Source organism: Zootoca vivipara, chromosome 6 (genome assembly GCF_965207765.1).
Source record: "Zootoca vivipara chromosome 6, rZooViv2.hap1.1, whole genome shotgun sequence".
NCBI classification, from domain to species: domain Eukaryota; kingdom Metazoa; phylum Chordata; class Lepidosauria; order Squamata; family Lacertidae; genus Zootoca; species Zootoca vivipara.
The window spans coordinates 86,703,419-86,725,642 of NC_142589.1; the positions used below are offsets into that span (position 1 = coordinate 86,703,419).

Consider the following 22,224-nt stretch of genomic DNA (forward strand, 5'->3'; position numbering starts at 1 on the left):
TTTTCTTCTCTCAACAATATCCCGGCCGCAAGGCAGTGGAGGTTTAGGGTCAGAGTTCTCCTTCTCCTAGACTGGCTCCTTTCCCAGGTGGACGAGCCCCGTTTTACCCCTCTACAACAAGGGCAGAAACTGCCTTCTTGACCGCTGGACCCACTCTTGGTCTCGTCCACTCAGTCGGTGGGAGCCTGTCTTTGCATGCAGGGGAAGCAGCAGGTTTTAACCCGGCTCTCCGTTGCTTTCGTTGAAATCTAGGAATGGGTGAATATGGCTTTTTGAAGTGTTCTTGGCGCACCTGGGAGTTGGGGGGCTGCTTCCAGATAGGGAGATCCAGCTCCCCCAAACTACTAGGAATGTGATACATTTGGCTTCTAAAGGGTTAACCATCCCCTTTCCAAGGCTTGCTGTTTTCCTGCTTTCTGTAAATGCTGCAATTACGGCTCCAGACCCCACCTAATTAGGAGGCCTTGTTTCCCCCCCAGGAAAGGCTCAGCAGAGCTAATGATAATTTGAAAGAGGCATCTGGGGGAAGTCTCTAGATAGGATCCTCTGACTAAGCCTTTTGCTGCAGGGCTGAGGACCCCAGTTCATCTGTGGTGGGGGAGAGGGCGTTGGTCAAGGTGGGCTTTTGTGTGTGCAAGGGGCTTATTTTTATCACTAGGGTTGCCACATCCATTTACAGGATGTTCAAAAGAACACGGAGTCATTTTGGACTCATCGCTGTCCATGGAGGCACAGGTCAATTCTGCGTCCAGGGCTACTGTCTACCAGCTGCATTTAAGACCCTACCTGCCTACATGCTTTCTCCCACCTGGAATACTGCCATGCACTCTCCGTGGGGCTGCCTTTGAAGGTGACTCAGAAACTAATCCAGAATGCAGCAGCTAGACGGGTGACTGGGAGCGACCACTGGGACCATATAATACTGGTCGTCAAAGACCTACGTTGGCTCCCAGTATGTTTCTGAGCAGAATTCAAAGTGTTGGTGCTGACCTTGAAAGCCCTAAACAGCCTCGGCCCAGTATACCTGAAGGAGCATCTCCCCCCCCCCCCATTGTTCTGCCCGGACACTGAGAGCCAGCGCAGAGGGCATTTAGGCAGTTCCCCTCACTGAGAGAAGTGAAGTTACAGGGAACCAGGCAGAGGGCCTTCTCGATGGTGGCACCCTCCCATTAGATGTCAAGGAGATAAACAACTATATGACTTTTAGAAGACGTCAAAGAGATATACAATTACACCACCTTTTGAAGAAGAAGAAGAAGAAGCAACAGAGGAAAATCAGATGATGGCACAGTTCAAACATTTTATTCCTTTTGGGAAGTTGGGTTTACAAATTTGGGGCAAAATGTATTTATTTTTTGGTGTTTTTTTAAAATGCTGAAACTTCTCTCTGCAGAGAAAAGCAGCAACACTGGGGTATGTCCGGCAAATTGGGGTGGGGCTCATAATTGTCCTTGGGGGCCAGATGGGATCACATTGAGCAAAAAGGGAAGGCCCTGGTGCTAAAAACTGGGGAGAGGAAGACGATACCAAATTAGTAGCCCAGTTTGCGTACACACACACACACACACACACACACACAGAGAGAGAGAGAGAGAGAGAGAGAGAGAGAGAGAGAGAGAGATGGGTGTCCTCCGCTGCTTTGAAACCCCATCTGAAACTCAGCAAGCATTCTTGGATTCGGCAGAGGAAAGTGGGGAAAGGAACACGCTGGTTTTCGAGCAGTCAGTTTGTGCCTTGGCAAGGCAGAGCTCTGCTGCCGCTGACCTGTGGCACAACGAGGGAGGCTGTTCCTCATCGTGCAAAGCCCTCCTCAACAACAGGAAGTTGCACCTTCTTCCAAATTCACCGGAGCAAGGAAAAAACCCATGCCAGAAGTGGGGCAGTGGTAAGGGGAGGTGAGATGAGAGGTGTGTGCACCCTGCAGATTTTTAAAGACCCCCCCCCCAAAGAAACCCTCTGTTGTTAAGAGAGTCAAGCATGGGCATACCCAGCGCGGGGCAGGGGGGCAGCTGCCCCCCTCTAGAAGCAGGGCCGGCGCAGCCGTGGACGAGAGCGGCGCTGCTGGCGGGGCTGGTGGGCAGAGGCGGACAGCCCGGCGGAGCGTGAGTTTGGCGTTCCCGCCCACTGCGCCGTGCCCTCCAGCTTCCCGAGAGGTGGCCGAGCTCCGGCCGGGTCCCCCGCCGCCGCCCAACCCAGCCCCTGGCTCATGCTGCCCCAACAAGCCGGCAAGGCGCTCAGCGTCCGCTCCACCACGTCGCTCATGCCCGGGCTGATGCCACGGCTGCCCAGGGCCGCTGCCACATTCCGGAAGAGGAGGCCCCAAGCCTGATGCCCCAGAAGAGGGAGAAGGGAGATCGGCCTGCTAGCCGCCTCTGCCACCTCAGCGCTCACTTCCGGGCCGCCTCTGTCGGCGGAGAAGGCTGATCGCCGCCCCCAGGAGGGCTTCCTCTCGAGGAGGAGGAGGAGGAGGAGGAGGAGGAGGAGGCCGGGCTGGGATCTAGGAGGAGAGCCAGGCGCTGCGAGAAGTTATTTTTATTATTTTCATTTTTATTCTTACATCACCACCGTTCTCCGTAGCCCCGCCCACGTTCCCACATTGTGGCCCCTCCCCTCCCGTGCCTTGGCCCCCCCCTTGCCCCCCCCGGTTTTGATCCTGGGTACGCCGCTGGAGTCAAGAGATGGGCGCCGATCACACCCAAGAAGAAGCATATTGCTGACAATGAAGTGCTACCAGATGAATCGGAGATGGAGGGACATTTGCGGCCTTCCAGACACCACTGGACCCCCAGCAGCCAGCAGGGTCAATGGTCATGGACAACAGTGGCAAGAGATGGAGTGCAGCAGTATCTGGAGGGATGCAGGCACTCAATAAACAAGCAGCAGAGCAAGAACTAAGTGGGGACAGAGAGTCCTGGCAAGGGACAGCCTTGGCCTCCTCCTTACAGAAGGGGGGACCCTACTTTGGGTCGCAAGTAGAGGCTTGCAGGATTGCCCCAAACCACCCTCCACAAACAGTTTGGAAAACTGGAAGGCTAAGGAAGAACTCCTCTCCCTAAGGTGGCTGCTTTAATTTTGCATGGCTTCCCTGCACCCAGAAAGCTAGCATGGCAAAGTGATCTGCCCTCGCTTTTTCTTGTTTCTGCAATGCTGGGGGGTGGCATTTCTTTGTTGTTTCACCTGGAAGGGCTTTCACGCCTGCCCCACAACCCAATCTTGGAAGACTTAATGACCTCTAAAGAAGAACTAGCTCCCGTCTTGAGACGCGACCTGCAGAGAAAAGTGTTGCGCTCTGGGGTTAGGAACAGAAGGGGGTGGCACAGATTTTTGCTACGCCTGAGTCTCTCTCCCCCCCCCCCCATCCAAAGCACAAAGAGGCAGGTGAAGACGACACCATCCCAAGAGAGAGAAAGAAGGTTAGGTACCCGGGGCAATCCCATCTGGCCCCGCAGGAAAAGTTTCGGAGCCAATTTGAACCTGCTTCCGCAGGAGATCAGGAAACCCAAATTTAAGGGGTGTGTCTGGGGAGGGGGGAGGTTTTCGAGTCCAACAGGGGAAGTCAACGGAAGCAAGGGGGGATATTAGTTGCACCTTTTTTTAATCCGTAGAGCGGAGCTTGGAGGGAACCACCGTGGCCTTGGCTGTTCTTGAAAGGCTGTTCAGTGTTGGGGGGTGGGAAAAGGTGGTGGTTTCTCTCTCTCTCTTTCTCCTTGCACCGCTTCCCACACCCACACATGGGGGGCTTCACCAGTCTCATTTCTGGCTGTTGTAAGCCATGTGCCGCTGGTTCATGGGGTTCTCAGGCGACTTCATCCACTCTTTCTTGAGGAGCTGCTTCAGCTGCGAGAGGCGCATGTTGGGGTTTTCCTGCTTCAGCCGCGGCAGCTGGACCTCCTCGAAAGCCGTGAAGGCGGCCTTCATCCGGCGCTCAGGGTGGCGGTCCAGGTCATCGGCAACGCTGGAGGTGGGGGAAAGAAATGAGAATCATAGAAATGGCAGAACTGCAGAGCTAGAAGGGACCACCAAGGGTTGTCTCATTACAAGCTTGGTGGATCAGGGGAATGCTGCGGACATAGTATAACTTGATTTCAATAAGGCTTTTGACAAAGTCCCCTCTGATATTCTTGCGAGGAAGCTGGTGAAATGTGGATGGAACGAGGGGACTGCTAGGTGGGTTTGTAGCTGGTTGCCGGACCGAACCTAGAGAGTACTCATTAATGGTTCCCCGTCATTCTGGGGGAAAGTGACCAGTTGGGTGCCGCAGGATTCTGTCCTGGGCCCATTGTTGTTCAACATCTTTATAAACGACTTGGATGAAAGAACTGAGGTGATGCTCATCCAATTTGCAGGCGGCACCAAACTGGGAGAGGGAGATAATGCCGCAGAAAACAGAATCGGGATTCGAAATGACCTTAACAGTTCTATGATTCTATGACTTTAATGCAAGAAAGGAGATTCTGACTAAAATCAGGAAGAACTTTCTGAAAACAAGAGCTGTTTGACTATGGAATGGATTCCCTTGGGCGGTTGTGGACTCTCCTTCATTGAAGGGATTTAAGCAGAGGTTGGGTGGTCATCTGTCAGGGATACCTTGGCTGTGGTTCCTGCATTCATAGAATAGTAGCGTTCGAAGGGATCCCAAGGGTCATCTAGTACAACCCCCTGCAATGCAGGAATCTTAGCTAAAGCATCCATGACAGTTGGCCAGCCAACCTCTGCTTAAAAACCTCCAAGGAAGGGGAATCCACAACTATCCAAGGGAGTCCATTCCACAGTCAAACTCCCAATGTTTTGCCAGAAACTTCTTTTTTGTCATTTGAATCCATCACTTCAGACCCTACCCTCCGGAGCAGCAGGTAACAAACTTGCTCAATCTTCCATGGGGCAGCCCTTTCAATATTAGAAGATGGCTGACATATCACCTCTCAGCCTTTTCTTTCTCTGAATAAATTTAGTGACTCTTTACCAGCCAGCCGGACTAATCTCTGCCTCCTGCCTCCCTCCTCTCCTGCTTCAGTTTCCACCTCTGATTCTGGACTTCCCTTGGGGGTTCCCCCAGCAGATTCCTCCCACCACTCTTCTGCATCCAGTCAGTCCATGAGAACTGCCTAGGTCTCCACCTCTCGTGGGCTTTCTCCCAAGCAATCAGAGACTGCACCTGCACAAAACCAACCTCTCCTCCGCCCTTTTTATGCCTCTCCTGGTTCTGGGAGACTAGCAGGGAGGGGAGCTGGTTGCAACAGGAGGGGGAAGACATCCGTGGCTCTTTATCAGCTGGACTCATCTCTGCCTCTTGGCCCCCTTCCTATCCTGCTTCAGCTTCTGCCTCTGATTCTGGACTTCTCTCTGCCACAGACTCTCCCTGCTCACTAAGGCATGCTGCCTCTTCAGCTTCCACCACCACCTCCTCCTCCCAGTCTCGTCCCTCTTCTCCTTGACCACTCAGCATCACCCTACCACCCCTCTCTGGACTCTGAGCCTTCTTCCCTTGTGGGTTCCCCAGCTGCTTCCTCTCACCATTCCTCTGTGTCCAACCCGTTTGTGACAGTGGGCTTCTCTTTGGGTAAACGTCAATCCTAAAAAAAGCTCAACAACTTTAGTCCGCCTTCATGCATGTTCACTTCAGGAAATCTGGCCCTCTTTGAATAAAGTTTGGGCACCCCTGCTTTGGAGCATCCAACTGGCCCCTATGAGTGCAGGATGCTGGACTAGATGGGCCCCGCTTTGTCCTCATCCAGCTACTGCAGGACTCCTCCTGGGCTCTTAGCTCTCACGTGGATTACCTGAGCACCGCAATGGCATCCTCGATGGTCCGTGCCTCTACAGCGCCTTCCTCCAGGACCCTGCGGTTGATGTTCTCTTCCAAGGGCATCTCAAGGTGACTCTTCAGCTTCTCTCCTGGCAGAGAAGGGGGCAAATGGGAGCACAGGTTAGCAGGAGGCCAGACCTTTTTTTTAAAAAAAATTGCAGCAATACATTGCAGGGGACTGGACTGGACCATCCTCAGGGTCCCTTCCAACTCCATCATTCTAACGCCCTGCATTCTGTGAGTCACCCTCTGCTCTGGATGTGGCTGCGATCTAAACCACTGAGCCTCTTGGGCTCGCTCATCGGAAGGTCAGAGGTTCGAATCCCAGCGACGGGGTGAGCTCCTGTTGCTCTGTCCCAGTTCCTGCCAACCTAGCAGTTCGAAAGCACACCAGCGCAAGTAGATAAATAGGTACCGCTGCGACGGGAAGGTAAGCAGCATTTCCGTGTGCTCTGGCTTCTGTTACGGTGTCCTGTTGTGCCAGAAGCGGTTTAGTCTTGCTGGCCACATGACCCGGAAAGCTGTCTGTGGACAAACGCCGGCTCCCTCGGCCTGAAAGCGAGATGAGCGCCGCAACCCCAGAGTCGCCTCTGACTGCACTTAACCGTCCACCCAGCACCCACTAGCCCAGGCATAGACAAACTCCAGCCCTCCAGATGTTTGGAACTACAATTCCCATCATCCCTAGCTAACAGGACCAGTGGTCAGGGATGGTGGGAATTGTAGTCCCAAACATCTGGAGGGCTGGAGTTTGCAGATGCCTATGCTAGCCCATCAGCTCCCGCTCACCGGGTTCCCCGTTCTCCTTCTGCTGCTCTTTCCGGAGTGCCTCGTCAATCTGCGCGCGGGTGACTTTGCCCGGGGGCAGCGGCTTGGGCGTCTTCCCCTTCAGCTTGGCATCCTCTTCTTCCAGGAGGCGCTGCAGCTCCTTCTTGCGCTCCACCTGCTCCAGGCGCCGTTTCTCACGCTCTTCCTAAAGCAGGAGGGAGAGAGAAAAAGAGTCTAGACCTCATGATTCTGAATGAAGGATGGAGTTGAATAGAAGCACCGTGTTCTGCCTCATATGGAGCCAGACACTTGAGCTCAGCATGGTCTACACTGGTTGGCAGCAATGGCTCTCTGGGGTTTCCGACTCAGGGGTCTCTCACACCCCCAATCTGGTGATGCCTTTGGGGGACTGTGCCTGGGACAATCAGAATGCAAAGTCCAGTGTTAGAAACTCCGATATATCGCTTAACCTTAAGCCTAGGTTACCATCGCCGCCGCAATGGAATGTCTAGGACCTCTTTTTTTTTGGCAATGGATTTTATTTTATTATTACTCATTTCATTTCTATACTGCTTTCTATTTGAAAGAAAGGGGGGGGGACCCAAAGCAGGTTTTCAACACATATAAACTTCCAATAAAACAATCCAGAATAAAACAAATTCAGGCTTCCAGGAAAGTATTTCAGATCCTTCAGCAGGTGACATTTTGCTTTTCCTGTATTTATTTACCTACTTAATTTATAGAGCTGCCCCATAGCAGAAGAGCTCTAGGAAGGCAGGGTGGTTGAGAGTGCTGGACCTGGGAGATCAGGGTTCAAGTCCCCACTCAGTCATGAAAATAACCATGTGACCTTGGAGGCAGTCACAGACTCTTGCCCACCTCACAGGGTCGTCGTAGGGATTAACGGAGGAATGCGGTGAACCATGTACTCTTTGGAGAAAAAGGTGGGAGATAAATAATAGAATCATAGAGTTGGAAGAGACCACAAGGGCCATCCAGTCCAACCCCCTGCCAAGCAGGAAACACCATCAAAGCATTCTTGACATATGCCTGTCAAGCCTCTGCTTAAAGAGCTCCAAGGAAGGAGACTCCACCACACTCCTTGGCAGCAAATTCCACTGCCAAACAGCTCTTACTGTCAGGAAGTTCTTCCCAATGTTTAGGTGGAATCTTCTTTCTTGTAGTTTGAATCCATTGCTCCGTGTCCGCTTCTCTGGAGCAGCAGAAAACAACCTTTCTCCCTCCTCTATATGACATCCCTTTGTATATATTGAACATGGCTATCATATCACCCCTTAACCTTCTCTTCTCCAGGCTAAACATACCCAGCTCCTTAAGCCGTTCCTCATAAGGCATCATTTCCAGGCCTTTGACCATTTTGGTTGCCCTCTTCTGGACACGTTCAAGCTTGTCAGTATCCTTCTTGAACTGTGGTGCTGAGAACTACACACAGTATTCCAGGTGAGGTCTGACCAGAGAATACAGTGGTACTATTACTTCCCTTGATCTAGATCAGGCATCCCCAAACATCTGGCCCTCCAGATGTTTTGGACTACAATTCCCATCCTCCCCGACCACTGGTCCTCTTAGCTAGTGATCATGGGAGTTGTAGGCCAAAACATCTGGAGGGCCGCAGTTTGGGGATGCCTGATCTAGATGCTATACTCCTATTGATGCAGCCCAGAATTGCATTGGCTTTTTTAGCTGCTGCATCACACTGTTGACTCATGTCAAGTTTGTGGTCTACCAAGACTCCTAGATCCTTTTCACATGTACTGCTCTCAAGCCAGGTGTCTCCCATCCTGTATTTGTGCCTTTCATCTTTTTTGCCCAAGTGTAGTACTTTACATTTCTCCTTGTTAAAATTCATCCTGTTTGCTTTGGCCCAGTTGTCTAATCTGTTAAAGTCATTTTGAAGTGTGATCCTGTCCTCTGGGGTATTAGCCACCCCTCCCAATTTGGTGTCATCTGCAAACTTGCTCAGGATGCCCACAAGCCCATGTCATTGATAAAGATGTTGAATAAGACTGGGCCCAAGACAGAACCCTGTGGCACCCCACTAGTCACTACTCTCCAGGATGAGGAGGAGCCATTGATGAGCACCCTTTGGGTTCGGTCAGCCAGCCAGTTACAAATCCACTGAATGGTAGCATTGTCTAGCCCGCATTTTACCAGCTTCTTTACAAGAATATAATGGGGCACCTTGTCAAAGGCCTTGCTGAAATCAAGATAGGCTACATCCACAGCGTTCCCTTCATCTACCAGGCTTGTAATTCTGTCAAAAAATGAGATCAGATTAGCCTGACATGACTTATTTTTCAGAAACCCATGCTGACTTTGCTAACAATGCTAACCTGCTTAAGAAAGCTGGAGGCGCCAGCCAGGTGGAGATGCCAGTCGCAAACCTGGCACCTGGGGATCTCCACGTGGCTGTAACTGGACCCGCGCCAGTCGCAAAACGCGCCTGGCACCTAAGGAATTTTGAGCACCACCACTGAGCTATGGCCCTTCCCCTGTGCATGGACTACAATTCCCATAACTCCCAGCCAGCCTGGCTGCATGATACCAGGGAGGATGGTATCTGTAGCCCAAAACATCTGAAGTTTGGGGAAAGTTGGCCTGCAATACAAGCCTTCCTAAATAATCAAAGACAGCAATCCATTCAACGATTCGTCAAGAAATGCAGCTAAGCCCAAGATCAACGGCGCAAAAAGCCCAACATGCCCATTAACACCTCCCAACTGGCCAAGGTGGTACAGAAAGCAATTTGTGCTTTGGATCTGGTCAATAGCAATCAACAAATCCAAAAGCCCAGGAGATGCAGTAAGACCAGGAGTCAATAAGACCAGAAACTCTTTCGAAATGGAAAAGCTGTGCACGTCGCCCAGATGAGCCATCAGATCATTTAATATTTGAAGATTCAGAGCAGATGAAAGGTCTTCCCCTCTGTGGCAGAGAGTTGAACTGCGGAACTCCTCACCACAGGAGGAAGTGATGCCCAGAAAACAATAGCTGTGTCATATTATTATTACTATTATTATTAAAATAATTCTAAACCTGCAGGTCTCAGGGAGGTTCACAATATAAAATCACATACAAAATCATATCTGTATCTATGCTATAATACAAACAATTTGATCGCTTTACATGGTTTTGTGTGCTTTTGTGGTATTTGTAGTTTTGTATTTTTATGCATTTTATGCATTGCGATTCGCCATTATTTTTTATTGATTATGGTTTAGCAATTCTTTATTGCAACTGTTAGGTGCAAATTGCTTAAGCATTATTTATTAATACGTATTTAATTTTACTGCTTACTATTATATTCTAATGGATGATGGAATAGTGCTTAATTTGATACACAGTAAGTTGTTTATTTTGAAGTTATGTTTTTATTATGACTTTCTTTTTGTATTAGATCTATGGTCTGCCTGAACCCCTGGAAAGCTGCTGGCAGTCAGTGTGGGCAATACTAGGCTAGACAGACCCCCCAACGGATCTGGCTCAAGGTAAGGCAGCTGGCCTTATAGGTTCGCAACCCATTAAAGATTTGAGTGTCTCAAAACGGCATTATGCTCAAACTTAATGGCAGAGGAGAAATTGGCCATTCCGGCCGAGGCTGAATCCTCACCAAAAAGAGGAAGATGCTCTTGCAAGAGTCTAGGAAGCAGAGAGAGAGAGAGAGAGAGAGAGAGAGAGAGAGAGAGAGAGAGAGAGAGAGAGAGAGAGAGAGAGAGAGATCACGGAATCATAGAGCTGGGAGGGACCCCCAAAGCCATTTAGCCCAACCTCCTGCCACACAGGAGATAGAAGTGTTGGGGGCAGGAAGGGAGAGAGAGGATGGAAACAGACAACACTCTGCACTCCCTGGAGCCAGCAGGTTTGTGTCACCATGGAAGCATTATAAAATTAACCCAGGTGGTCTGATCCAAAGGACACGTCCCGCCCCAGGGGACAGGTCGATGTCACGGAGATGCAGGGCTGAAACCGGAACCTCGCCGAAACGGGAGCAACGCTGCCCTTGGTCTGGCGCAGTTTCAAGGCTCCCGAATTACGGAGGTTGCCTTTAATTAAGCTCTCTGCTCCTCCCCCTGGAACCTTCTGCATGCAAAGCAAGCGTCCTTGCCGCCCCACAAAAGGGAAATGAGACACTACAGGATTCATCCAGAGAGACAGAAGAGAGGAACAAACCTGCTCTGTGATTTCAAAAGCTCCCAAACCAGTTAGAGAGATCTATCCATTGCTGCCGCCTCCTGGGCAGAAGGGAGAAGTGCCCCTTCACTGAATGGAACGTGAAAGTCTTGTTTGCCTGCTTCAGAAGACTCAGGATCTACCCAAGTAATACAGACCGCTGGGTCACCTGGATCAGCTATTGGCTAGAATTGGTTGGCAGCAGTTTGGGAGGGGGGTTCTGACTGGGGGGGGGGGTCTTCCCCAGCCCTTCCAGGAGACGCCACTGCAGAATAAACCTGGGGGTTCCTGCTGGTTCTCTGCCCCTGAGCTCTGTCCCATCCCCAAAAGTTAAAACGAGACTCTATCTAGTCATCATGGTTATAATAATAATAATTTATTATTTATACCCACCCATCTGGCTGGGTTTCCCCAGGCACTCTGGGCAGCTCCCAACAGATCACGATAAAATCACGATAAAACATCAAAAAATTCCCTATGCAGGGCTGCCTTCAGGTGACTTCTAAAAGTCAGATAGTTGTTTATTTCCTTGACATCTGACGGGAGGGCGTTCCACAGGGCGGGTGCCACCACTGAGAAGACGCCCTCTGCCTGGTTCCCTGTAACCTCGCTTCTCACAGGGAGGGAACCGCCAGAAGGCCCTTGGAGCTGGACCCCAGTGTCCAGGCTGAACAATGGGGGTGGAGATGCTCCTTCAGGTATACTGGACCGAGGCCGTTTAGGGCTTTAAAGGTCAGCACCAACACTTTGAATTGTGCTTGGAAATGTACTGGGAGCCAATGTCGGTCTTTCGGAACCGGTGTTATATGGTCCCGGCAGCTGCTCCCAGTCACCAATCTAGCTGCCGCATTTTGGATTAGTTGTAGTTTCCAGGTCACCTTCAAAGGTATAAACAAAGGGCCTGGATTAAATTGGGATCGTAGCAAGTTGCGGGACACTAGTGAGGCTATCAGTGCATCTAGGCATGTATTGGTTACACTGGCTGGCAGCCGCTCTCCAGGGTTTTTTGCAGGGGCAACCCAGCCAGATGGGCTGGGTATAAGTATATTATTATTATTATTAGTAGTAGTAGTAGTAGTGGTAGTGGTATTATTATACCTGGGGATTATAGCAGGAACCTTTCACACACACACACACCTGTGAGCTACAGGCCTTGGCTGGGGCGTTAGGGAAGGGACAGTACTTCTGGCAGGGGACATGTGCTCCTTCTGGGGTCGTTTGCCCACCTGCACTCAGCATTCACCTGCAGCTCTGAGAAACTATCAGCAGGCGACAGCGGCCACAATCCCAGAATGGCTTCGACTGTCCGGCTGAACCAGGTGAGGGGAGCCAATGGGCCACAGACCCTTGGTGAGTTAGGGGCTTCCCCTGCATGCGAAGACAGGCTCCGGCGGATGGAATGGACGAGACCAAGAGTGGGCCCGATGGTCAAGAAGGCAGTTTCTGCCCGTGCTGTAGAGGGAAGTGACAGGAAGGTGCGGCTTGTCTCCTATTTAGGAGAAGGAAAACTGTGACCCCAAATCTCTGCTGCCTTTCGGGATAGATTTGGAATAAGAAATCCAGAGTGGAGTCCCTAAGACAGTTGGATGGCACCTTGCATGCCTCCTTCTGGCAACTCCTGCAGCCAAGCTGGCGCCCAACGTCTTGCTCTGTTTTCCTTTGGACCCCCTCAGCGAGGCCGAGAGGGGGGTCTCAATGTCTGGGCAGCCCAGGACACACACACACACACCCCACCAGCCCAGGCTTTGTCGCCCCAGGAAGGCCACTTCAGTGCGGCTAGCCCGGCAAAAACAACACAGGAGGCAGAAGTCACAGGCTTCAGTTCAAGAAAGGGTGACACACCCCAGACCGGATCCTGCCCTTCCAGATTCCAGGGAGGTGATTAAGCCCTGAAAGGCTCAGAAGGAGGAAGTCAGCCCGGTCAGAGAGTCACAAAAGCACATTATTTGTCTCAGGTTGGGCAATTCAAAGAGTGTCTGATCTGCTGGAGAATGCCAGAAGATGCCCACCGACTCCAAGGTTGCCCAGTGAGCTTCATGATGGAGTGGGGATTCGAACCCTGATCTCCCAGGTCCTACTCCAGCACTCTCACTACCCCACTTCTGCTATGGGGCAGCTTTAAAAATCTAGTCGGTTAGGGGAAGGCAAAATGCCACTTAAAGAAGGATCTAAAACAGGGGTCAGCAAACTTTTTCAGCAGGGGGCCGGTCCACTGTTCCTCAGACTATATTTTGAAGAAAAATATGAACGAATTCCTAAGCCCCACAAATAACCCAGAGATGCATTTTAAATAAAAGGACACAATCTACTCATGTAAAAACACCAGGCAGGCCCCACAAATAACCCAGAGATGCATTTTAAATAAAAGGACACATTCTACTCAAGTAAAAACATGCTGATTTCTGGACCGTCTGCGGGCCAGATTTAGAAGGTGATTGGGCCTTAGTTTGGTGCCCCCTGATCTAAAAGATTCTTGAAGCCTGAATTTGTTTTATTCTGGATTTGTTGTTTTAATGCGCTGTCAACTGCTTTGAGCTCCCCCCCCCCAATTTAAAACATAAAAGCAGTATAGAAATGAATAATAATAAGCACAATCATTATAAAGCTCAATGTAAAAAAAGAAGAACTTGGGTTTGTTGTGGGCTCTTGAGTTGTTATTGGGTTCGTTTTTATGACGTATTGTGTGTTTTCATTTTGCATTTTACTGTTGCAGCCGCTTTGAGAACCGCAGGTACAGGGCAGCATACAGATTTAATAAAGAATAACAAAACAATAACGAACATTTTCATTTCTATGCCGCTTTGTATTTTAAAGAAAAACAATAACCCCCGAAGCATCTGACAACACTTGAAACCATCAAATCCAACAATTTGGAACGAAATGAATTAAAGCTTCTGGGCAAGAATATTTCAGAGCCTTCTCTCAGTGGTGTTTTGCTTTGCCCGTATTTATTTCCCGACTTAATTCATATAGCTAATTTATTAAATAAAATTAATAAACAAATTAAAAAGGTGCCTAGACATTCTGCTTGGCGGCCGCAACCTCGGTTTAAAGTGCCATTTGGAGATTAGCGTACAGTGGTTCCTCGACTTCCGAAGTCAAAGCGCCCATTTTGCGCATGTGCAGAATGCACACGCAGCGAAAATACTTCCGGGTTTGCGGACTTCGGAAGTCGAAACCTTCGGAAGTCGGGGCATTTGGAAGTCGAGGTACCACTGTATATGTTTGAGTTTCTAAGGCAGTTCGCTCTGCTCCTCTTCCCTTTGCAACCTGGCAGAGCATTTTGGGGGACCCCCCGTTCCCCTCCCAGCCCCAGCCCCCCCCCCCGCTCACCTTCCTCTGCTCCTTCCTCATGACGTGTTTGTCCTCGTCTTTCCATAAGGCATCCTCCAGCTCTTTCTGCTTCTTGGCATCAGCTGCTGCCTTGGCCTCCGCCTTCCTTGCCCGGGCGGCTGCCGACTTGGTGTTCTCCCCTTGGAACTTTTTGGGCATCCCTCAGGGTCCTCTGGCCTGGCCGGGGGGTGGAGGGCAAAAAAGAGGGGTTCGCAAACGTGATTTTGTTTTATTTGCAATTTTGTACTCAGAGTGACCTGCGCCGTAAAAGCAAAGCCACGGAGACATTACAGGCAGACTAAAGCAGCCGTACCCCCAGAACTAAAAGGCTCATAGCTCAGTCAGTAGAGCATAAGACTCTTAGGCAATCATAGAGTTGGAGAGCTGGAAGGGACCCTGAGGGTCATCCAGTCCAACCCCCTGCAAGGCAGGAACCTTTTTGCCCAACGTGGATCTCAAACCCACGACCCTGAGATTAAGAGGTCTACTAACTGAGCTACCCAGAGTTTTGGGTTCAAGCCCCATGTTAGACTAGATGGTCCTTGGAGGTCCCTTCCAACTCTACAGATCTATGGTTCTACATGGAGGTTTCTGGGCGCCAGGTTGGAAGACACAGTTTAAAAACCTCTGCCTTAGTCCACACTGTGTGTGTTTCTTCTTCTTGCTTACTGGGACAATTGAATTGCTGTAAGAGCAAGCAACATAGTTGAGATCATAGAATTATAGCGTGGGAAGGGACCCCAAGAGTCATCTAGCCCACCCACCCCTGGATTGTAGGTGTCGTTTGGAGCCTAGCTTATACATCTGAGTTTCTAAGACTGCTTCTAGCCCTACAATCCTATGATATAGATACAGGCTGCATACACACCCCATATTTGAAGCACTGGATCCTGCACTCCCCCCTCCCCAAATCATTTGAAAATAGCTGGTGGTCTTTGGGAAGTGGAACCACTTAATGGTTTTCTGTTATTTTTTAAATTTCTATCTTTTAAATCAGAACCAGTGAAGGCGGTGAAGGTCCGGCGTGAGTGCCTGGAGGCGGTTGGAGGGTGGATGGCGGCTAACAGATTGAGGTTGAATCCTGACAAGTCAGAAGTACTGTTTTTGGGGGACAGGGGGCGGGTGGGTGTGGGGGACTCCCTGGTCCTGAATGGAGTAACTGTGCCCCTGAAGGACCAGGTGCGTAGCCTGGGAGTCATTTTGGACTCACAGCTGTCCATGGAGGCACAGGTTAATTCTGTGTCCAGGTATACAAGCTGAGACCCTACCTGCCTGCAGACTGTCTCGCCAGAGTGGTGCATGCTCTGGTTATCTCCTGCTTAGACTACTGCAATGCATTCTATGTGGGGCTACCTTTGAAGGTGATCCGGAAACTGCAATTAATCCAGAATGCGGCAGCTAGACTAGTGACTGGAAGTGGCCGCCGGGCCCACGTAACACCGGTCCTGAGAGATCTACACTGGCTCCCAGTACATTTCTGAGCACAATTCAAAGTGTTGGTGCTGACCTTTAAAGCCCTAAACGGCCTCGGTCCTGTATACCTGAAGGAGCATCTTCACCCCCATCGTTCACCTCGGACACTGAGATCCAGCACCGAGGGCCTTCTGGCGGTTCCCTCACTGCGAGAAGTGAGGTTACAGGGAACCAGACAGAGGGCCTTCTCGGTAGTTGCACCCGCCCTGTGGAATGCCCTCCCAGCAGATGTCAAGGCAATAAGCAACAAGACAACTGAAGGCGGCCCTGTTTAGGGAAGTTTTTAATGTTTGATGCTGTATTGTTTTTAATATTTAGTTGGAAGCCGCCCAGAGTGGCTGGGGAAACCCAGCCAGATGGGCAGGGGATTATTATTATTATTAATCCTTGTGGCAGCCGTTGTAACCATCAAATCAGAGGGTTGGGTCCCCCGAGAATCATCCAGTCCAACCCCCCCTGCAATGCAGGAATCTCAGCTCATGCCTCCATGACAGGTGTCTGTCCAACCTCTGCTTTAAAACCTCTGAGGAAGGTAATGTGCTGTGCGGTTTTAAATTTTATTTTTACAGACACGCCACCGGCGATCTCCAAACCACAATTTTGGGACCTTTGATTTAAAGTACACAACTTCGCTCCAAGGATCTCGGGAACCGTAATTTGCTGAGAATGCTGTGGGTTGTAGCTCCGTGAGGGGGCAAAGTACAGTTCCCAGGATTCTGAGGTGGGGGTGGTGGAATAATATGCTTGAAATTATTTATTATATATTATATATTATATTTATTAAATATATACCGTACTTCATCAAAAGATATCAGGGCAGTTCACAGTATAAAATGCAAGATAAAACACAAGTAAATAATTAAACCCAAACAATTTTATGGTGTGTCTGTGTGCAGCTACAGTTTGTGTGCAATAATGCTAAAAAATCTTGCAACACCGCTATATATACAGTTCAGGGGCATGCAAACTATTGTCCCGGATGACCTGCATGCAAACACGGTAAAGCAACTTATTTCTATAGACTAGACAACGGAAAGTGACCACCAGGCAATTGAAAATAAAACTAAAAAACTCTCTAAATCACAATTAGGGGATTAAAAACAAAATTAAGGTGAGGTGGGCAGACTGTTAGAATTAAAGAAAAAATGAGAAAAAATTCTTGAAGAATGGAAATATTTTGTGGATTATTTGAAAAGTACCGTGTTTCTCCGAAAATAAGACACCGTCTTATATTTATTTTACCTCAAATAAACACACTATGGCTTATTTTCGGGGTATGGCTTATATTCCTTGAAAGCTTAAAAATCCTGCTACGGATTGAAGCATAGCAACAGATGAGAAATGGTAGTTTAATAAAATTGAATTAATGTATATAACGGGTAAAATATAAGTAATACAGCAGCTTTATACAGTAAGGAAAGAACACCATGGAAAGGTGGCTGGGAAGTCAACGGAGAGGAGAGATTGTTCTGAGTGTTGCCTAAAAGAATTTGGAAAATCTGATAATTTAGTAACCTAATCTAATAATCAAAATTTAAGAGCTGTATTCAAAAGTATGCTAAAACGAAGAATGCAAAAGCCAAACGCACAAGAGCACTTTCACAATTAATAATAATAATAATAATATGATTTGAGGATACAGAAGAAGCCGGCCCGAAGTAAACAAAGGGCTTGATTTTTTTTTTAAGGGTACATTTTATTCAATGGGAGATTAATAATAAGAGATAATTTTGCAAGGCTGGAGCTATTTCCTTCTCTCTCCTCCTTCCCCTTTCTCTCTCTTTCCACCCCACGGCTTTTTGGAGGTCTCCCCCACCCAACTTCCCCCCCCCCCATGAAGGCAGCCCCTTGCCCCATAAGACGGGGGTCTCGCAATCCATTGCCATCCTGCCCCACCCAACCCTTCCCTTACCTGCCGCCTCCACCTCCGGCCGTCGCAGCCTTTGTCCGTCACGCCCCCGCCTCCCTTTTTGAAAGCCACCCCTCCATGGGGTGCGGAAAAGGGGAGATAGTCTCGTGGTCGCCGCCTCTTTTGACGCCACGTTTGTGGAGGGCGGTTTCCATGTTTGTTGAGGGCAAAGCCAACATTCTTTTTTTTCCGCCCCAAATTTTTGTTCCCCTGCCTTTTCTTCCCTTCCTCACGGCAGACCGGAGGGCCAGAGATGTGTGGAGAAGGAAAAGAAAGAAACGACCCCCTCCCCGATTTCCCCACTTCTTCAGCAGCATTTCGAATGTTGCCCAATACAAAGATGGCGTCGGCCACGACACGGAAGTGCCCGGTTGTGGGAGCAAAAGGGAGCAGCCTGCCCACTACTAAGATGGCCGCCGGCTCCTTACGTGAAAGCGTGACCTGCTCTGAAATGGCGCGTGGGACTTCGCCCGATGCAAACATGGCGGCAACCGCCTTCACGCTGCCCTTTGCCATGAAGGCCGACCCGTCGCCTTGGAAACGGCTGTACCAGCTGTCTTAGGGCCTAAGAAGCTTTGTGTAAGGGCAGCGACCGCCACAAAGATGGCGGATTCGGCTTCAAAAAGACATTGGTTTATTATTATTTTCAAAAGTTTCGTTTTTTGTTTGCTTTTTAATGGCAAACCCGAGACCATAGGAAAAAGAAAACAAAAAAGGTTTGGGGGCTCAGTAATGGAAAGCAGCCCCCAGCATTGGCAATACATACGGTACTAACACTCTGCAATCCTGCATGTTGCAGCTGGACCCAAATGGGTCTTCTTTCTGAGTAGACACACACAGGGATTGCATTGTAAGGCTGCAACCTTCAATGCACTTTTGGTTGCAATCTTAGGACAGCTAATGAAGTTTAGCTAATTGGTTCCCCCTTTTTTAAAAAAAGTATTTCCCCCACCCAAACATCTAAATTTATGAAGGCGGGGAAAGGTCTGAGAGACCAGTCTAATTTCAGGTGCTTTTTCCTCCGTCACATCCCCACAAATTTCAGCACGTTTGCGAGAATAATAAAACAACGAAGTTCAAATATCAAATTATCCTAATTTGCAAACCGAAACCACATACACATCTCCATTCACCACTCGCCTAGAACCCCAATTCCAAACTACGGATCTTCAGGTCGCAATCCTTAATAATAAAATGATGGTGGTGATGGTGATTGTCGTTGTTATTTTATTTGTACCCCTCCCATGTGACTGCGTTGCCCCAGGAACTTTGGGCGGCTTCTAACATATATAAAAGCATAATTAAAAAGCTTCCCTATACATATTTACTGAAACAGGCAGTTACCCGGGTTAGTGGATCTTGCTCCATTAAGGATCCACCAAATAAATAAGTGAGGTGGTAGGTTTCTGCCTCCCCAACAAATCCACCTCCTCATTCTGGCTAATAATAACAGTTTTAATAATAATTTTATTATTTCTATGCCGCTTGTCTGCCTGAGTTGCCCCAATGGAATGTTCTGTCTTGCTCATGTATTTGAATTGCTGACCAGTTAGCAGTTTCCCACAATTCCTTGCAACACTCCTGCCAGCAGCAATTTTCTGCCCTCCTGTTCCAGCCCAAGACATTTTGGCACCTGAGGCACGCCACAAAATATGTGTGGAAAGATCTACACCAGGAACAAGGCAGCAGGGGATAGAGATCTTCTGTTGCCCCTATGGATCCTGCCGCCCGAAGCAGTCGCCTTGCCTTGCCTCATGAGAGGGCCGGCACTGAGCCATGCAATAGGAACAAAGCCTGCTGCAATGTTTCATCCTTCTTCCTGCCTGGCTATTTCTTTTCAAGAGAGGAATTAGCCCAAGTGCCTGGAGCAGTGTGCCGATAACACCGAGGTTGTGAGTTCGATCCCCATATGGGACAGCTGCATTGCAAGAGGTTGGGCTGGATGACCCTTGAGGTCCCTTCCAATTCTACCATTCTAGGATTCTAGGACTGCCCTCCTATTGATGCACAATGGTGGGCTGGGTCTAAAAATATTGATTGTCAGGAGTCAAAAGGGGCTCACCCACAACTATGAGGATCAGTTAATTTTTATAAAAAATAAATATAAAATTTCAAAAACCATATAAGTGGGAAAAGGTACAATTTAAATTTGTGCAAAATGAATGTATTTTTTTAAAGTAATCAAAATGTATATATCTTCTTCCTCTTTCTTCTTTGGCGATCACTTGTAGCCGAGTAAGATTGTCTTCCATAAACATGGTTTTAACAATGGGTCCGTAAGTGACTGTGGAGGCCAATTCTGGTTCCAGTGGGGACATTGTTTTCCACATGTCCACCACATATGATATAGGTCACCATTACTCCCCCCCCACCTCCAACATACATTTGATAAGTTTTTATATATACATATTTGACAGTCTAGAGGGAGTTAGGTACCATCGGTGTTGCATTTTCATCATGTTTTCTCTAATATTGTAGGTTGCGGTACATTTCATATTTATTTTCCATAGGTGTTCCCAGTCGGCCATCATGATGGGGCGTCCAATATCTTGCTCCCATCTTATCATATTAACTTTAACCTCTTCTTCCATCACCTCGAAGTTCAGAAGGAGCCAATACATTCTCGAAATTATTTTTGTTTTAATATTTACAAATTCAATTTCCAATTTTGAAGGTTCTTTCTCGAATCCTTTTTTTAAAATCTTCTTTAAATATATCGTGTATTTGATAATATTCCAACCAACTTGAAAAATAATTCCTCACTTCATATTTTTTAATTTTTATTTGGCCATCGATTTCCATCAATAAATTGTTATATGTTGTCCAACACCCTTTCATATTTATTTATTTTTTTACCGCGATTGCTTCTAGGAGGGTTATCCATCTCGGCGTCTTAGGTTCTAATAATAGTCTATATTTACCCCATACTTTAAACATACTTTAAACATGGTGTTACATATTATGTGGTTGGTAAAACCTTTATGAACCTTGCTTTCCCCATAGTTTAGGTATGCATGCCACCCGAATCGGGTGCCATGCCCCTCTAAATCAAGCAGCTCGGTGTTATTTAGGAGGAGCCATTCCCTCAGCCAGGATAGGCATGCAGCCTCATAATATATCTTTAGGTCAGAGAGACCAAACCCTCCTCTTATCTTTGATGTCAATTAACACCTTGTGTTTTATTCTTGGTCTTTTCCCTGCCCATATGAATTTAGAAATTTCTTTCTGCCAATTATCTATACGTTCTAACTTTCTTATAATTGGAATGGTTTGGAACAGGAAAAGTAATTCAGGTAAAAAAATTTACCGCTGATATTCGGCCTAAGAATGATAAGTGTAGCCTATGTTATGTATTATGTATTAAGTTTGACTGCAGTACTCATTCTGGCCACCGTGGCTGCAGTTCTCACTCAGGTCCACAACATACAAATGAAGGATTGAGACGGATTGGGTAACTTGGGGAAGTTTGTTACTGTTGCAAGTTACTCAGTACTGTACTATATAAGCCAGCCGGCTAAGCTATTGTGCACTCCAGGACTCAAAGCTGAAATAAAGAGCTGGTTGTTTTAAGAGCTGTGTCTTCATCCGTCTTTCCCACGAGTCAACAGCCTATTCCACATTTCCATGTCCCTTTTTATTTCTCCAAATACTTTCATATAATTATCTTCATAAAGATTTATGTTATTTGGAGTAAACCAGATTCCCAAATACTTTATTTTTGAGTATATTTTTAGTTTTTGGGTATACAAATCCAGGTTTCTACCTGTCCTAGGTGTGTGTATGGACAATGTAAGTGGATAGAGACACTCTCACATGCGATCCCTATGTTGTGGGCAAATTTGAGGACGATCGGGTAAGCGGTTGTGGGGAAAGGTTCGTTGGAACAAAATGTACCCTCCACATTTTTATTATTGATTTTATCAAAACAAAACAAAGGAAACAGAAAACAAAACACACAAAATATACATAACAATACAGCATATCAAACATTGCAACAAAGAAATATCCACTCAATCTTATATCACTAATCTTTATCGACTTCCTCCAATCCCTCCTAGATGTGTTTCATTATATTCCTTCCTTAGTACTTTCCAAATCTTGATTCCAATCATTTTGATGATTATCTAAACCTATTAATACTCTTAATTACTTAACAATACTAAAAATCTCTTATACTTATCTCAAAGATACAATTCTATTCTAACTAAATCTTAAAATTTCACTGCAATAATGACACTTAACTAAATCTTAATACATAATAAACTTATTGAACAGAGTGCAGGGCTCTGGGAAGAGAAACCCTGCAGGACTTTGTAAATATAAAGGAGCAGGGACCCAATCAGCTCAGCAGAGCTTTGTGACGTCACAGTGACGTCACAAAGGAATAGAGGTTGTGAACTTTTGTTTCCTTTTGGCTGCCTTTGAAGTATATGCTGCACTTCTGAGCTGGAGGAAATGATTAAGGGGAATTGCAACATTATACCCTTCTTCGGGCAATAAAGCATAAATTACATTGTATAAAAGGCTGGAAATATACTGGATACAATACAGCAGCGTTTCTCAACCGCTGTTCCGCGGCACACTAGTGTGCCGCGAGACGCTGGCTGGTGTGCCGCGACGTGCGGCGACGAGAAGGGCGATTTTGCAGCTGCAAACTCCACCTCCCTGGGCGTCCTATTTCTTTGCCCCTTATAGTTTCCACAGACCAATCAGCTTTCATTATTTCCATTTTCCCCATGCCTCA

The 22,224-nt window shown here is 47.9% G+C and overlaps 1 protein-coding gene across 1 annotated transcript; it reads right to left on the minus strand.

Annotated features, from left to right (window-relative positions):
• Positions 1-1,280: 1,280 nt before the first annotated feature.
• Positions 1,281-17,531, minus strand: CCDC124 (coiled-coil domain containing 124). Its single transcript, XM_035120521.3, has 5 exons — positions 17,484-17,531; positions 14,099-14,275; positions 6,596-6,779; positions 5,781-5,895; positions 1,281-3,955 (listed from the first exon to the last, which is right to left on the minus strand). Exons 2-5 carry the CDS (start codon positions 14,255-14,257, stop codon positions 3,751-3,753), a joined length of 663 nt encoding a protein of 220 aa, XP_034976412.2. The 5' UTR covers positions 14,258-14,275; positions 17,484-17,531; the 3' UTR covers positions 1,281-3,750.
• Positions 17,532-22,224: the final 4,693 nt, after the last annotated feature.